Here is a 17,860-nt window from a genome sequence, read left to right on the forward strand (position 1 = left end):
TTCACACTTCCCGAGGTGAAAAGCTAAGGGCAGGAAATAAGGCACTGTCAACGTATAGGCCTACCACTGTCATAGCTCACTTTGAGCTTTCCGAGCAGAGACCAAGCACAAAGACAGCTTTATCTTGCCAAGAGGTCTATCCAGGCAAGCCTTTTCCATGCATTACATTTTCCACACACTTCAATGCCAGCCTAACAGACCAAGTGCCTGTTTTTTTAATCTCTTCTTCCAGGGCAGAAGCAGAACAGGCCTGTTACCGTGCATCCTTTGTCCAAGGTCTCCTCTCTTTGCCTTTGTGTGCCTGGTCATGAAAATCCACTGTGATGATGTTCATTGGCCGAAGAGCACGCACGAAAAACAAGGATAATAGAAAGATGACACATTGCAAAATGTGCATCAAACCAGCCCTCTTCTTCCCTCATTTCTTCTGCAAGCGCAAGCACAGCACAAATATATAGAAATGAACAATAAAAAGACTGAGTGAGATTACGTCAGGGTTCCAGGCACCTTTCACCAAGGCAGCTAACTGACAGGTACTTTTCCACCACTTTGCTGATTGGTGTTGTGTTCCATCGTGTTGCAGCGGCGTTCAGGAAGCTGATTGGCTGAGGCTATAAAAGACCTTCCTACCATATTCGGCCCCGCCTCTCCGTTCCTCTGATTGGATGCAGTGTCCACACTTCTGTCAATCTGTCTGGAAGGTTGTTCTTCTCCTACTTGGCTATTTCTAAATGCCCGGACTTGTAGAACATATAGCGGATAGGCTTAGGTAGTGAGAAGCCTGCACAGCAAGAGACACCAGAGCCGTATCAATGCACTAAAAAGTGGAAAATGATCATCTGCACGAAAAAAATGGATTATCGCCTCGGAACTCAGTGCCAGCGCGTCCAAAATCAGGTAGAGTCTACTGATGCAACTACCAGAGAAATCTGTCAGAAAGAGACAATGATTACTTCAGCTGCTAACTTAAAAGTTGCTTCCTGACTGACTTGTTCAATCAGAATAGCTTGGCAAAAGCTCACGAGACAAAAGACATACTCTGTCTCAGCTAGCGAGCGCATTCTGTGTAGTTCGAAAATTATTCCAGGAGTGTTGGTGACGAAGATGGTAAGACATTAAATTCGTTAGGTCTGTCAATCATTGGTTGGTAAATTTCACTTATCACTTCTATTCTTGGCCAACCAACGTTAATAACACCAACGACTGGTGACATGGTTTCAGAAAATAAGGTACTGGGCTCATTCTAACAAGACAGGGCTAGCCTCAGATAGTAACCACTGTGAAATGGGTGATTTGTCAAGGATGCCTAGCATGCAGAATGTAGACAAGTTCTTTTGACTAACTGATAGGCTGCAAAATGGCTAAATTATCCGTAGCTCAGCTAACAATGGGATACTGGCTGGCTGGTTTAGAATAGCAGCAGAAAGGCTCTGACTGCTGCCAGAAGTACATTGTGTCGCTAACATTTTACTTTTGAAACTTTTCCTGTTTGAATAAACACGGGTGTACATTACATATCCAGACATGCTAATTTCTTTGAAGTGTTCAGCAAGTGTCCTACCACCAGAACTAGTTTGCCAGGATGGTAAGTTTGCTGTGGGATCCATCTAGAGCTCAGGCTAATCAGCTATCCAGAGCACCCACTTCTGTTCACCTTTATTGAGCCCCGTTAGTTGTTCGCAATAAATGTCATTAACGTTGTACCTGGTGAGCATTGCTTATTTTGTTATGTCATGTTGTTAAAGCTGTTAGTCTTGTGGGACCACTTTATCACGATATTCATCGTAGCTAAGTCATCCCCAGCTAACTTGTACAGTTATTCTGCATAGTGAGCTAACGTTGTATCCTGCGAAAAGTAAAAACTTTGAACTGTGAACAGCATAACGTCTTTTCTTCTAGTCGTTTATACGTTCGCATCACTTCGTGTTTTGTGTTTAAGCGTTTTCCTCTGTTGTTTGTTTAATGACCATCGGATATTGCCTTCACACACAACGAGAAAGAATACGCACTAGAACTACATTACGAGTTTTCTTTTGTGTCTCGTTCGATTTCCAAGATGCAGTACATTGTCCATTTTTGTTGTCAGTGGGCAAAAACATTATTTTCATATATTTTGATTTAGGAAATGCTAATATATATTTTCTTATAAGAGTTGGTTTAGTAACAAGGCATATTTGTCCATGCGAGTATAACGGGTTATAATATCGCTTGACACCACAGAAGGAACTTGGAGCACTTTTGAATGAATGGTGTTAGCATAGCTGATTATTAGGCTAATGGTTAGCTGTGCGTTTTGGTAGCTCAGTAAAGATTCTCTACTAGTTTTTACAAGATAATGTGTGAAAGCGAGTGAAATGAACATTTGTGCATGTACATGGATGCTTTCAACCCCACTGTATTTGGCATCGATTTCTACCTCTATGTATGGTGGAGGTCCTGCTGTCTTTTATTTTGCCAGTCACCTAGAACTATATCACGAATTTATTTTATTAGTGCTGTGCATGCAGAAGACAAACCCTCAAATCCCTTGATTTGCCGAGTGCCAGAGCTTTTTGGTAGTGTTTCATTGTGCGTCTGCGTTCTGGATTGCAGAGGCATTTCATTGATGGAGCAACCAAATGCGCTTTCAAGTCGACATAATGCCTCAAAATGACAAACTTACATAGTTCTAGTCGACTGGTGTCTTGAGTACTTTTGTGACTCAAATGCATGCTTGTTACTGCGTTCTATCGGATGTGTGCCCCTGACAAGTTGATATTTTAGTCGTCTTTGTGTACTGATGTTGTATACCACTGCCAATCAAAGTTGTTTTTCTCCCCTCTGAGCTGTTTTTCCGCCGGGAAACCGACAGAGGGCGCAATGTCTAGGGAAACTTGTTTACTGCATTTCTCAATCTGTAGATAGAACAATGGAGGAATGCGCTGTTAGACATTTATTTTTTCCAGTGTGACGAAAGTCAGAGAACAGTGATTTATGTCACGTCTACCTTGATGTAAATGTTTTCATCTTTTGCATGTGTGCAACCGTCATTAATATATTTCTGGGGAAAAAAGTCCATTGCTATATCTCAGTTTCATCCATTGCTGAAGGATGACCTGCATGTCCTTGCTCTGCAGTGCAATTATTCACCAGAATACCTCTCTGCTTTGTATCTCTGCTCTCTTTAATGCATCTTCAAAAGTAGGCTGTTTTAGCTATTTCTTTCAAACAGAAAATTATGCACAAGACGTATGACACAAATGTAGGTGTCAGTCAGGCCATGCTAAACGATTGTGTGCAAAAGGGCTCTACTGTCATCCCCACAAGTGGCTGGCTATTTGAATAGCTGTTGATACTGCAAAAAAAAGCAAACCCTCTTCCCGTTCCCCTGTGAGGGCGAGAGATAAAAGAGATGCATTTAAAAAGTCGTCGCTATCTGCTGACTTGGCCTCGACACTTTTGTCACCCAGCAGTGCTCAGACGCAAGTGTGAAACCCTGTGATGACTGGTGAGAATCTGCTGTTTCCTCATTGATGATGACTGAGATGGGCATGCCTAATGCCAGTAATTTGTTCTATTAAGATTAAAGTTGTTTTTGGTGCCGACAAAGGCACAATTTAGGTTTTAATTCGGATGTAGGCCTAGCCTGGGCCTGCTTCGCCATTCTGATTGGGAGAGGAGCATGCCTCCAGCATTAATTTGTTGTATTAAGACAAACATCGTTTGTGGCAAACCACAATTTCTTTGTAGGGTTTAATGCAGCTGTTTCACCATTTTTGCTGATCCTTAGATTAGGGTAGATTACCTTGCAAAATGAAGCGTTCCGAATGAAAAAAAAGACAAATCTCACACACTCAAAAACTTGCAGGTCGCTACAGCCTTCCAGTAGGCTGCTATTATTCGGTGCGCTCTGCTCATTTTCATCTGAAACCCCCATTTGGCTGTGGGTATCCTGTCTGGTTCAGCCAGGGCAACCAGAGTCTGTGCTATCCCTGTTTTGTCTGTTTGCCGTTTCTCTCTCTCTCTCTCTCTCTCTCTCTCTCTCTCTCTCTCTCTCTCTCTCTCTCTCTCTCTCTCTCTCTCTCTCTCTCTCTCTCTCTCTCTCTCTCTAATCACCCCCCCTGTGCTCTGCAGCTGGCTGTTTTGTTCTTCACATTGGGGTTCAGGTTGCCAAGCCAAAAGAGAGGCCTGTGGGCTATCCCTACGTACAGTAGATGGAGACGAGGGTGAGTCAGACCGAGGGGGAGACAACGAGAGAGATAGACTGCCACAGATGGAGAGAGAGAGACATAGACACACAGTCACGGAGAAATATGGAGACAAAGACAGACAGAAAGAGAGAGAAAGGGGGGGCACCATTTGAATTGAATTTGATACAGTACAGTACACGGAGAGCAAAAGGGAAAGGGAGAATCCATGAACACACAACGATGGAGAGAGAGAGGGAGGGAGAGAGAGAGATGGGATGAGGGCTGGTGTATAGAGACACAGTAGACACACACAGGAGGAGAGATATACACTTAGAGAGGGAGGGAGAGAGAGAGTGATAGAAAGAGAGAGATGGGATCGGATGAGTGTGTATGTGTGCATAGCAGCAGAGGGGACAGGAGCGCATGACAAGGACGGACCCCTCCAGGCCCTCCTGGAATGCAGATTGAATATCTCTGTCTGCCTCTGTTTGCTCCACGGGGGTGTGAGTGCTCTCCCAGTCCTCCTCTCCTCTCCTCTACCCCTCTCCTCTTTCTGCCTCTCACTCCCATTTGATCCACTGGGGTAAGAGTCTCTCTCTCTCTCTCTCTCTCTCGCTCTCTCTCGCTCTCTCTCGCTCTCTCTCTCTCTCTCGCTCTCCCTCTCTGTCTGTCTGTCTATCTGTCTGTCTGTCTCTCTCTCTCTCTCTCTGCACCTCCTGTTTGCTTCTTACAGAAATAAGAGTGCTCCCTCTATCCCCCAGCACCTCTCCTCTTGCTCTCTCGCTGTGTTTTTCCTGATCCCACTGCACTGCACCGCTCCCCTCACTGGCTCCCACTCACTTGCTGAGTGTGGTACAGCACACCAACCAGGCATTTAGTCCTTCTGTCCCCCTCTTACTGCTTATCTGTCCCTACATCTCTCTCTCTCTCTCTCTCTCTCTCTCTCTCTCTCTCTCTCTCTCTCTCTCTCTCTCTCTCTCTCTCTCTCTCTCTCTCTCCCAAACTTGCTTCAGGGAATAAGAGAGCGCTCCCTTTATCCCCCTGCATCTCTCTTCTCTTCTCACTCACTCACTCACTCACTCTCTGAATGTGGTACACAAATAAAATGCTCACGCTAACCAGGCATGCAGCCTCTCTGCTTCCCTGTTTTTGTCCGTGTGTCTGTCAGTATGTCTCTCTGTTTCTGCCTTCTGTTCACTTCAGGGGGGTAAGTACTGTAGTGCTTTCTCTCTATTACCCCTCACCTCTCACTCACATAGTCTTGTAGTGCACCGACATGGGATGCTCGCTCTCCCTCTCTTTCTCTGCCTGCCTCTCTCTCTCTCTCTCTCTCTCTCTCTCTCTCTCTCTCTCTCTCTCTCTCTCTCTCTCTCTCTCTCTCTCTCTCTCTCTCTCTCTCTCTCTCTCTCTCTGCCTGCCTCTATAACTGGACCCCTTCCATCACTCCAGGCTCCACCAGTTTCTCAGTGTGGTACACAAATAATGTGCCTACACCAACCAGGCATGCAGCCTTTTGTTCCCCTCTGTCTGTGTGTCCCAATCTTCCTTTCTCTCTCGCTCTCATTCTCAATTGTCTCTATCACTTTTGTATTTCTACATCTATTTATTCATCTCTTTCTCTCTGCACAGTCCTCATCTGATGCAAACTTTGGTCTTTGTCTGTGTCTCTCCCTCTCTCCCCATCTTCTCCTCCTCAATGAAATAATTCTCCGTCCATCCTGTTCGGAAAGACGTGTCCCGCTAGTCATTTCCTTCTCCTGTATTCCATCTCCTCCTGAGTCACACGCAACGCAAGCAACCCCTACGGCAGCTTTGGGTGGATCAATCAACAACAAGCACACAAACACGGATTCATTTTCGTTGGAACCACTCTAGACGAGAAATATGGGTTCTCTTATTAAGTCATTGTATACAGTCGGAAGCTGTGCCGTGTGTGTGTGCGTTGCTTTTTAATGCCCGCAGACATTGGCGACCAAAAGTCTCAACTTTTAAGACGAACAATACAGGTTCTTCTTAAGAGGTTCACGGACGGAAGCTGTGTCATGTTTATTTGTTTTATGCCCGCAGACATTAGTGACCAACGATCTCCGCTTAGGATGAGAAACAGGTTCTTATTAAAAGATGTTTACAGTCGGAAGCCGTGTCCCTTGGGTTTTCTTTTTTCTTTTTTAATGTCCTCGGGCGTTAGTGACCTAACAGTCACAACACCTCCTGCTTGGCTGTTGTCATTGTGCCAAGCCAACGGACTACTGTCCCCAGTGACACTGGCCAACACTGGGAGGACAAAGCCTGTTGTTTGTGGGCCAGGTGGGGGGCTGCCTGTGTACTGTACGTGGTTGTGGTGGTGGGGGGGGGATTGGCACAGTGCTGTGTTGCTGATCTGACCTGATCTGATCTGATCAACTGATTTCAGAGCTCTCTCTCTGTCTCTGTCTCTGTCTTTTGCTCGCTCTCTCTGTCTCTGTCTCTGTCTCTGTCTCTCTCTCTCTCTCTCTCTCTCTCTCTCTCTCTCTCTCTCTCTCTCTCTCTCTCTCTCTCTCTCCAGTGGCAAGCCTTCTGAACTTTTAACAGCCCAACTGGATATGCGTGAGTCAGATAGTCCAAATGCAATTATCACTAAGGCAGAGAGACATGGTTGTTGATTATGATGATGATATTTACTGTATTAAGTGTCGAATAGTCAAGAGACTGTTTTTTTTAAACGCTAAAATGGCTTGCCACAGTCCCCTGTCTTGAGCTAGCTAGCGTCTCTGATTTCAGCGGAGCTGCCACAGAGAAGAAAACATCCTCTTGTGTCTGTGCTGGCCCGGCCTCTAGGCAGCAGGGGAGATTTTTATTCAAAGCGAAGCAGGCAACAGGGGCCAAATCCCCATTCAAATGTATTCAAAAGTCCCAGAGTCCTGTTTTGCCTTTTCTGAATCTTCTCAAATATGCGGTTTAATAACTTAGGCCTCCTGCAGTGACCCTGGTGTCACCAGAGTTTATTCTTTTTTAATTTATAGCTGTATTACTTCATTTTGAAAAACGCATCAGTGTCATTATGAAAATGTGCACTGTCATTGTCGTGTACATTTTTAAGTAGAGCTGATGAAACAGCTAGACATGACTGAGTCAATGTGTACGGTATGAGTGAGTAAAAGCATAGGAATCTGGATCCTGTAAAACCTTGTCCGGTAAGCATCATGAAGGAGGGAAAAACTCCCTATCTTACCCATGCCTTTTTTTGCTTTCTGTTAATTCTTGAGAGGAATGAATCAACAGAAACGAAAGAAAAGTGATGCATGGTACTTCCTGTTTTAGGTTTCTATATTGTTCATGCCCAAGGAGGACATGCCATGACATGTCTGTAAGGTAATTTTTTTTTGTCAGGTGCTATGAAAAATCCACATTATTGTATTCATAATAGCATCGTCATTGTCATGACCATATGTAGTGTAGATATGAATTTATATGCAAAAGCTTTCTAGCCAGGTGGCATCCCTAGTCCATGGTAACTCAGACTGTATGTAGCACAGCATGTGAACTGCGTGATTTAGTGATGGATGTGATGAAATTGGTGTTGAATGTCAATAAGCCTTTTTATTCATCCCTCTTGAGGTCAAGTGAAGGGGAGAGCATCCCCCCTAAGATGTCCGCTTATTGAGGATACAACATCTTGGTCTTGGTGGTGGTTTTGTTATCCAGAAGTCACACAAGAAAGCACGCTCAAACAAAACAAATGGCTTTCCAGTACGCCTCTGGGTGTCCAGTGAAGGCGTCAAACTTTGAAGGAAAACTTTTCAGTTCTGAGTATCTTTTACACATTGAGCATGGCTTGACGCTGCCATAGCTATTCAGAGGATGCCTACCCCAGACATCTGCTATTGAGGATATGGCGTATTGAGCTTAGTGGTGGTGGTGTTCGGAAGATGTCATTGTGACATTGTCGTCTCCGTTTTAGTCCATGGGGGCAATGCCTTCAATTCTAATTTTACCGCTGCTGGACGGACATATTCCTCATCAGGTTTGAAATGGGAGGAAGGAAGAAGCACTATAGCCTTAATATAGAGCCTTTTTTTGTTCACACAAACATGGACCTACAGCATTTTTGACATTGTGGTGTGTGTGTGTGTGTGTGTGTGTGTGTGTGTCCGTGTGTCCTCAAGTGAGGAGTAAGAAAGAACGTCTATATGTCTGTATCTCCCCTCTTTCCGAAGCAAAAACAAGCGAAGAAAAAAACAAGCCATTAGCAAAAAGTTTGTGAATACCATCCTTGCGTGCTTGGTTGGGGTGGGGGTTGGGCTTCGGGCTTCAATGTTTGTACAGGAAAACAACACACAAAAAATAGTCTGAACGGGCAGCGGAACAGAACAGAACGGAACAGAACAGCAGGGTGTTTGTGTGGATGGATGGACCTGCAGCTGAACCCATGACTCGCATTAGCTTCTTATCCACCCCAATTTTGCACAGGCGAGGTCAACAACCAACCAGCCAACCCAACCCCACCCCACCAACCAACCAAACAACCAGCCAATCCAACCCCACCAACCAAACAACAAACAAAACAGACAGCCAAAAAGTCTCGTGGCCCAAGATGTTTTTCTACAGTTCCAGAGGATGCTCTTCTTCCATTCTTGGAGAAACTGATACCAGTGCTCACTTTTGCTTGCTTGCTTGCTTGCTTGCTTGCTTGCTCGTTGACTGGAAGCAAGAACACGTGAGTGTTACACAGTTTGTTGAGCTATGACGGCATTGGGAGGGAAGCAGGGGTGGTGGGGTGGGGGGTTGGAGGCAGAGGTACATAATTTTTATCTCTGTTTACCGTCGGATGTTTTTCTGGGTCGCTCCCAAAGTGCTCTCGCACTCGCTGTGGCAAGAGGAGGGGATGGTGGGGACGGGGTTGGGTGGGGGAGAGAGGCAGTGGGCAGCCTTTCGGGCCCTCCTCGGCGGGTGATATGCGATATATTTACAAGAGGGAGCGCCGCACCACCAGTCCCGCTCCGCGTCCCTTCATCCCCATCTCTGCGCATTCACACCTCCACACCCCCTCCTCCTCCTCCATCCTGTCCCTCGTCTGTCTGTCCCTTGGGGAGTTTGACCCGTGATGCCAAAGTTAGCAACTCACTCACTCACTCACTCACTCACTCACTCACTCACTCACTCACTCACTCACTCATCCAGACACCAACCTTACCCACGTCCCTTGCCCTCTCCCTCTTCCCTCCTCCTGACTGGAGTACACACTCCTCCCGTAATGTAAATGTACATAACACATGTGGTCTGGTGTCACGTCCTCAGTCCTCACAGCGCGCATTCTCGCTCCCTCTCAGTGTACACACATAGCCACAGCATTTGGCGTGCACACACACACACACAGACACACACACACAGACAAAGGTGCACTGACTCAACAATGTTATGAAAATTCTCAGGTTTCTTTGTTTGCTCCAGTGCCAGACAGGTCAATAGAACATCATAGTCAGGTAGGCAGCTGGAATCTACTGATCTGTGGAGTCTACAGTAATGGCAGAAATGTACAATTATCATTAAACTAAGTTCTCAGAAAATGAACGGTGAATGTAAAGTACATTGGTGCTGCACTCAAGAAATCTGCTACAGCTTCGCTACAAGTTTCAGTACATACTCGTGAACAATTTGTTTTAATCAGCTGGAAACCCTCTGTAGGCTTCTGCACTTAGTCAGTGTGTTTGTGTGCACCACTAAAGGTCATTATACTGTATTTACCAAAGGGAAAGACACAGCAAGGTTTCTGCTTGCCCGCCTGTTGCCTAAAGGAACGATACCACTCAGTCAGAAGTCACGAATAGACAAGTGGCTCCTTGAAGGTTGTTTTTGGGTTGGCTTGGCTGTGAAGGGTAGGCCAGAGACCATAGATTCTCCACTGCTTTCAATACAGGCCCAAAGTGCCACTGTTTTAATGTAGACCAACAGCTCAGTCAGCCATTCAGTGTAGTGTAGACTTTATTTTCCTCGAAAATGCCATCATTCATATATTCTCCACTCTTTTGTTGGTGAAAATTTGGGCCTACATCCATGCACTATTGACTCAGTTTTTACTTTATTACTACTTTCCACTCATAATTGAACACTAGGTAGGTATGTAAGAAAGATACAGTAGGGAGGCAGGCAGTAGGTCGGGTGGACAATGCACACACATATACACGCACACACACACACACACACACACACATACACACATAAACGCACACACACACACTCGGGTGCGTTCCTGCCGTTTGCTTCAGCCGCCAGGATTCCAGTCATAGATTTGCCTTGACAGCACCAAGGGTTACAGCAACACCACCAGCCATAACGCTGGTGGTGGTGGTGGGGGTGGTGGAGCTGGCTGTGTTAGTAGAGGTGGTGGTGGTGTTGGTGTTGGTAACAGAGGTGGTAGCGCTGGTGGTGTTAGCAGGGGTGGGGGTGGGGGTTGCAGAGGTGTGGGTGGGGTTGGTGGTAGCAGAGGTGGTGGAGGTGGTGGCGTTGGTGGTAGCAGAGTTGGTGGTGGGGGTAGGGATGGTGGTGGTGGTGGGGGTGGGATGTGGAAACGGGCCTGAGTGAGACGAGACTAGAGGCAGCATGGTTGGCACGTCTCCCACATAGGCGCCTCTGGCTCCTGCCCAGCTGACTTTCTAGTTCTGCTACTCTGCTGTACAAAGACGAAGTGCAGTAACTGACTTATATATTTTGTCAAAATTGAGTTCAGACTGAAAATGGTGAGCATAACACCTCCTTTATGTTGTGGGAAAACCTTATGGTCCAAATGTGTCCCGTTTTAGAGATATTGATATGTCAAAGTTGCAGTATCTGTAATATCCAACCTAATACCAAACTTTGAAGTCACTTTGTCAGTTTTTGTCAAACTGTCAGTTTCAATGTTGGCATTGTTACTGCACTTTGCCTTTGTAGGGAAGAGTTCACAAAGGAGTATACGTGAAGAATGAATGCTTGGCTGGAGAGAGAGAGAGAGAGTGGGTTGAAATGCAAAAGCACCTCACCATAGCCAGTTGCCACTTGCACGCCCTAACGAAGCACAGTTCATAGTGCGTGGGCCTATAAACTAAAGTAAGCAGGAAATTGTGGTCGGTCATAGCCAGTTGCAGGCTGTAACGATGCTTTCCAGTTTCCACACTGACTAATGCTTCACATCTTTGTGCTGGCTTTGCAACATTGTAAAGCTCTCATTGTTATTCATTTTAAAATGATCTCCCATTAAATGGTTGTGGATTATGATGGATGGATTAGGATTGGCAAAATTAGGTCATTTTCTGATCGAGTTGGTGGAGAAGTAGTATTTATTTGAATGGTCCATCTCTTTATACCATTCTACTTTTGTACAAGATTCTCTTTTGAAAAGGAATGTCGAGTTGGTGAAGGTGTGTTTAAATGGCCTATCACTCTGCACATGTACTTGTGTACTTTTGTACTTTTGTAGATACTCTTTTTGTGAAAGGAACCTGTCAATAGTGTGAGGTATTTTAAGCAGTCTTTTGTTACATTGGTGCCGGTCAACCAATCAACCAGAACAGAGGCTACGAGCATGTCTGCACGTTCATCATGGACAACTGCAGCAGCTGTAGCGCACACACACACACACACACACACACACACACACACACACACACACACACACACACACACACACACACACACACACACACACCTCTGCAGCTCACTTCTGCAGGTTTGTGCACCTGCTCATTATACAGTAGATTGCTGTAAGCAAATGAATGTACATGTAGGCAACAAGCACAAACATGCAGCATACGTTAAGAGCGCTTGGCCCACTTTTGAAACTTGCTTCTGTTTGTACTCTTCCCCCCCCTCCTGCTTGAAATCTCTCCCTGTTGTTTGCCTGGCCTTGCCCCGTAGGGTTGTGCCGATAGACGATATCATCGTCCATCGGCGATGGACAGCTGGCATCACGATGGACGGCAAACATCGTGATGCCAAGGAATCTTGTACTTGTGTATTTTTGAAGCCGCTGCTATAGTAATCATTACGGTACTTGACATCACATTACCGTAAAATCCGTAGTAGTAGCAGCGGTTTTCAAGACAAGTTGTGAACACAAGCCCCAAGCGGAGTGAATTATATAACTACGAAAAAAGCACAATGGGATTTAAAAAAAAAAAAAACTTGTGAACTAAGCCCAACTATTGTTTGCTGCAGATGTATGTAAGTAGGCCTAAGTGATATCGTTCATTTATTTCTGTGAGTTGTTGACTACAAAGGGGACTCTTTACGCATTACCTAGCTGGCTCCTCCGGAGTAACATGACGACAAGCAACACGTTCGGCAATTGCGACAGTTTAACATTTCATGTTTAACAGTTCACCTCAAAATGTTTAATCGCTATTCGCGGTGGAGATGCCTTGTGAAGCAGCCACTCAAGAGTGTACACTTCTGTTAAGCCCACTGTCAATAAGGTGAGCAAGCGGTTCCATGTCCGCCCACTCGTCTTCATGGCTTCACCGCCAGAACTACTTGTAGAACTATCGATCAACTCCATTGATGAGGGGGAAAAAAAGTCTCGATATGACCTAAAACAAAACATTCCGTATTCTAGTGCTAGGAATTGACAAAGTCGGGGCTAAAATCCATTGCAAAGCCTCTCGAGAGGGCACGCAATCACGCATGGGTTCTCATCTCTTTCCCATTTAGTTTTCTGGTGAGCGAGAGGGGCTAAAGTTATAGCCTACTAGCCTGTGCAAAAACGCAGCGCATATGTCGTCTTAAAATAGTTACACAGATAAAGAACTCACAGATGTAACAAATTTATTGACAAGTCTCCCAAAAACGCCACGCAATGAACTGATGGTAAAGTAGCAAGCACTGTGCTTGCAGGTGACACGGGAGGAGAGACGAGAAGGGCGAGGGGGAGGGGTCAGCGGGGGATCTCTGCATCTCAGCGACCATCTCACAAAGCAGCTGAGCAAGAACGCTGAGGAGGTTAAAAAAAAAATCCCCCAGAATGTAATAATAATATTAATAATATTAATATATTTCACTTACTCTTAAATTCAATAGAATTAAATAATAACTTAGCTGAAGATGAATAATAAAAATAAATACAAAATATATCATTTTTTTTTAAATTATTAACCCCCCCGACGATGTCATCGTCCATCGCATCGTCTCACTGTAAACATCGTCAGCTGTCAATTAGGGGGACATCGCCCAAGCCTATTGCCCCGCTTATGGCCATGTTAAGGAAAGGGGGGGAAGTGTTGAGAGGAGAGTGGAGCTTAACTCAACTGCACAGGTTCCATAAGTTACAGTTTTCACACTCACCCCTGACCTTTAGCTGAACCTGTGTACACATGTTTGTGTGTGTGTGTTTGTTCTCGTACATGTGTATGTGCGTTCATGTGATTGTGTTTAAATTTTGTGTGTATGTGTTTACGCATTTGTGTATATGCAAGCATATGTGCGTGTGTGCGTGTGTGCGTGCGTGCGTGTGTGCGTGTGTGTGAGAGAGAGTCAGCGCATGTGTATGCACAAGAGACTGTGGTACGACTTGAGTGACACGGCACCTGTGTTTCATACTGAGATAGGCATGCCTCCACCACCCCTACCCTTCTACACACACACACACACACACACACACACACACACACACACACACACACACACACACACACACACACACACACACACACACACACACACACACACCCTCCTCCACTCCAGCATTGCCGATCAGTTCCTTGAAGGAATAAAAGTGGGTCATGGAAGTCTCTGCATAGTAGCGCTGGCAATGCCCTGATTTTTTTTTATCCCCCCTCTTTTTTCCTCTGTGTTAACATTCACTGGTCCAACCGCAACCACAAGCGCCTATATACATACGAGGCAAATACTCAGCTTGGCTTTGCCTGTAGCTGTGTGCTTTGAGAAATTTGCCTTTTTTTGTATATTTTTCTTCCTTTTTCCTTTCCTTTTTTCAGTTTTTTCTGTTGACGACTGGTGTGAGGTAGAAGTGGTCAAAGAATATGACAACCTTTTGGGCTAGAGCAAAGCCTAATCTGGTTTTCTAATCTGGTAGCGTTGCGTTCCTAATCTGTTAATGTTTCCTGATGGTGTTAATCAATGTTATGGCCTCTTGTGTCATTTGTTTTAACGGAGTGTTTAAAAGCACGTCACACCCTGACTCTCAACCTGGGAGGAGAAGGGCCAAGGCAAGGACCAATGTACTTGTTCTTTTGTTTGACATCTGAGGAAGGCTGGAGTGGTCTGAATCCTCACTTAAAAATAAGAAAAAGGGGAGTGAAAATATCTGGCTGACTCTGACCTTTTCCCTTTCATAGCTTGAGTATCTTTTTTTTGCTAGAATTTTCTTTCAGTCATTTCACTATTTGTCAGCGTGGTCTCCCCAATCCACTTTTCACATTAAGGAATTGAGGATATATGCTGGCTGGAATGGTATTGTGCACACTCGGAGATGTTTCCTGTCCTGTGCTGTAACGACCGCAAGCTTGCATGGCGTGACCTAGGTGTGGGTTGTTGATTGTTTGTCTGCATGATGCCATTTTTTTCCTACCTTGCTAGCAAAGTGGACAGAAATGTTTCTTGTCCTGTCTTGTGGCATGGTGTAACGAGAGCGAGCTGGCATGGCACCCTGGGAGAAGGGCCGTGGACACATGCTTATTCTTTTATTTTGACATCTTGGGAAGGTTGGATGGCCCGAATCTTCACTTCAAAATAATAAAAGATGGAGAAAAAATATCTGACCAAGGCCCAATTCTTCCCCTTCCCCTTCATTTATAACTTTAAATCTTTTTTTTTTTCGTTGTTGCCGGAATTATAATAATAATTACCTTTCAATCATTCAACTTTTGGTATGTGTGTGGTCCCTCCATTCCGCTTTCCACGTCCAGAAATTGCAGATATAACTTAAGGGTAAGCTGGTGGAGATGTTTGCTGTGCTGTTACAAGAGCAAGCTTGCATGGCGTGACTAGACCTGGGTTTTTGTTGTTATTATTTATTCTTCAGGCAGGCAAATGTTCCACCTAGAAAGTAGGCTAAAGTGGACAGAGCTATTTCCTGTCCTGTCTCCTGGTGTGGTGTGTCAATGAGCATGAGCATGGATGGCACTGGGCCTTGGCTGTTTTATTGCTGTTTAATTTGATGATTTATTTTATAATGGTGGCTCTCTAGTATACAGTAGTGGACAGGGTTGTTTCCTATCCTGTGTCATGCCTTGGTTAGAGGGAGAGCGAGGTGAGTGTGGATGGCGTGACTAGGCCTGGGTTGAGTATTGTTGTCCTCAGGCTGTCTGAAGAAGTTCTCAGATCAGAAAATCTTAAAACTGCTGATTTCTTTTCTCTCCTTCTAGTATTTCGGACAGAGAAAATCTTAAAATTACTGATTTCTTTTCTCTCCTTCTAGTATTTTGGACAGAGATGTTTCCTGTGCTGTGGTGAGAGGGAGTGAGCGAGTGTGGATGGCGTGACTGTGGCTGGGTTGTTTATTGTTGTCTTCAGGCTCTCTGATTTAAAGCCACTTTAAAGGTCAGGGCCCCAAAGCAAGGCAGTCCAGTCCACCGCTACGGCTACTCGGGTGTGTGTGTGTGTGCGCGCTTGTGCGTGCGTGCGTGCACGTGTGTGTGTGTGCGTGTGTGTCTGCGTGTGTGTGTGTGCGTGCGTGTGTGTGTATGACACACGTATACGTGCATGTTTTTCAATTCCAACGCCAGGGCTACCTTGGTAGAAGTGCGCTGTGTGGTTGTGTGTGTGCGCATGCTTGTCAAGTCCAACGCCAAAGGCTACCTCAAGGGGCAGCGCAGCGGCAAACACCTCCACATTACGACGGAGCTGAAGAAAAGTCTGAGCCTGTGCTTGTTTGTTTGTGTGTGTGTATGTGTCACACCGGGCTGCAACCACCTTGGCAGATTAGTAGAGCTGGAAACAAATAACGAAGTAAACTGCGTGGGTGTGTGTAGGGTTGACGTTTGTGTGGTTGAGGAGGTGTCAGGTTGGTATGCCTACGATCTCCTCATGGTGTTGACGGATGTTGTTTTCGGGAGCTGTGTGTGTGCGTGCGTGCGTGGCGTGTGAGAAGAGGGCTCTGAGCCACTGACAAAAACACGTCCCCATCCCCACGTCGTCTTGGCCCAGGAGCAGAGACGAGACGATGGTGTTTATCTCTCTTATCTGTGCAACTGCTCTCCCAGCTGTCTCCCAGGGCTATTTATAACACTAGGCGGGTTGGAGGAGAGGGGGGAGGTGGAGCGTCCTCCCCATCAACACTGCTACCACTACTGCACCCCTCTACCACCCTTCAACTTCAACTCCAGCAGTGTTAGTGGAGGAGGTGGTGAAGGGGGAGGTGGAGCGTCCCCATCAACACTGCTACCGCTACTGCACCCCTCTACCCCCATCACGTCGATTTCAAATCCAACAGTGTTGGTAGAGGAGGTGGTGAAGGAGGGGGCGAGAGGAGGTGATCAGTTGGGCGAGAGGAGGTGACCAGTTGGGCGAGAGGAGGTGGTGAAGGAGGGGGCGAGAGGAGGTGGTGAAGGAGGAGGCGAGAGGAGGTGACCAGTTGGGCGAGAGGAGGTGGTGAAGGAGGGGGCGAGAGGAGGTGACCAGTTGGGAGAGAGGGTAGTAGAACTGTCCACCACCACCACCAGCCACCTCTCCTGTTCCCACCCCCACACCAGTGGAACTTTACCAACTCCAGCAGTTCCAGCCGAGGGAGGGATGGGAGGGGGGCGGACGAGGGGGGGGTCCCAGGGGAGGAGGTGATGAGTGAGGGGCTGGAACTTTAACTATAACTGTTGCAGCTGGGCAGGGGCGGGGGCAGGGCAGGGGGTGGAAGAGGAGACGGTGAGTTGGGTTTGGGGCGGGAGAAGAGAAGAGAGAGGGGGGGGGTGGCTTGAGGGTGCTGGCGAGAAGCCATGATGCCTCCTAAGCTGCTGGAACTTCAGTAACTCCAGAGGTGGGGGCGGAGGTGGTTGGTGAAGGAGGGCGGTGTTCTGTTGGTGGTGGTGGTGGTGGAGGAGGAGGAGAAGGGGGCGTGTGGTATTAAAGGAGGTGATGAGCTGTGGCTGGGAGAGCGAGGAGACGGGGATGGGGGGGTGGGGGTTGGGTGGTAGACAGGGCTTTGCTGGCAAGACGCCACCCTGCCTTCTAAGCTGCTGTTCCTCAATCAGTAGGGGGCCTTGTCCCCTGTCCATACATGACAACATTCAAGAGCCCTCCCTCAAGAAGACAAACAACACACACACTCTCACACACCCAAACACCCCCCCCCACACACACACTGATTGCACACAAGTGCCACTTGCTGCTCTGTTCTGGCTGCTTCAGTGAGTAACACACACACATGCATCAGGGCAGGAGCAGCCCTGAGAAAACAACATTTTTACAGCACGCACACATACACACAGACACACAGGCACACACACACACACACACAGAGGAGCAAAAGCAAAAACAGTCTTGTCCCAGGCAGCTCTGTGATGGAGCCAGAGGCAGCCAGGCTGCAGAGGCAGGGCCCGTTTCCCCTTTCACATACCAGAGACCAGAGGCAAGAGGCCATTTCAGCTGCCGAGTTGTTATTTAACCCTGGATGCCTCACTCCTGGCTCTGGCCTACACACACACACACACACACACACACACACACACACACACACACACACACACACACAAACACACACGCATGAAAATGCACACACACTCTGGCCT

At 46.6% G+C, this 17,860-nt stretch overlaps 1 protein-coding gene across 2 annotated transcripts in view; it reads left to right on the forward strand.

The window, feature by feature from the left end:
* The first annotated feature begins 680 nt into the window (after window positions 1-680).
* sesn4 (sestrin 4) overlaps window positions 681-17,860 on the forward strand; it is a 38,867-nt gene continuing 21,687 nt past the window's right edge. For both annotated transcript variants that reach the window (XM_063190191.1, XM_063190193.1), the window contains exon 1: window positions 681-897. In XM_063190191.1, coding sequence (XP_063046261.1) covers window positions 832-897 — 66 coding nt within the window. In that variant the 5' untranslated portion in view covers window positions 681-831. The remainder of the gene's footprint in view (window positions 898-17,860) is intronic.

Source organism: Engraulis encrasicolus, chromosome 23 (assembly GCF_034702125.1).
Source record: "Engraulis encrasicolus isolate BLACKSEA-1 chromosome 23, IST_EnEncr_1.0, whole genome shotgun sequence".
In the NCBI taxonomy this organism is placed as follows: domain Eukaryota; kingdom Metazoa; phylum Chordata; class Actinopteri; order Clupeiformes; family Engraulidae; genus Engraulis; species Engraulis encrasicolus.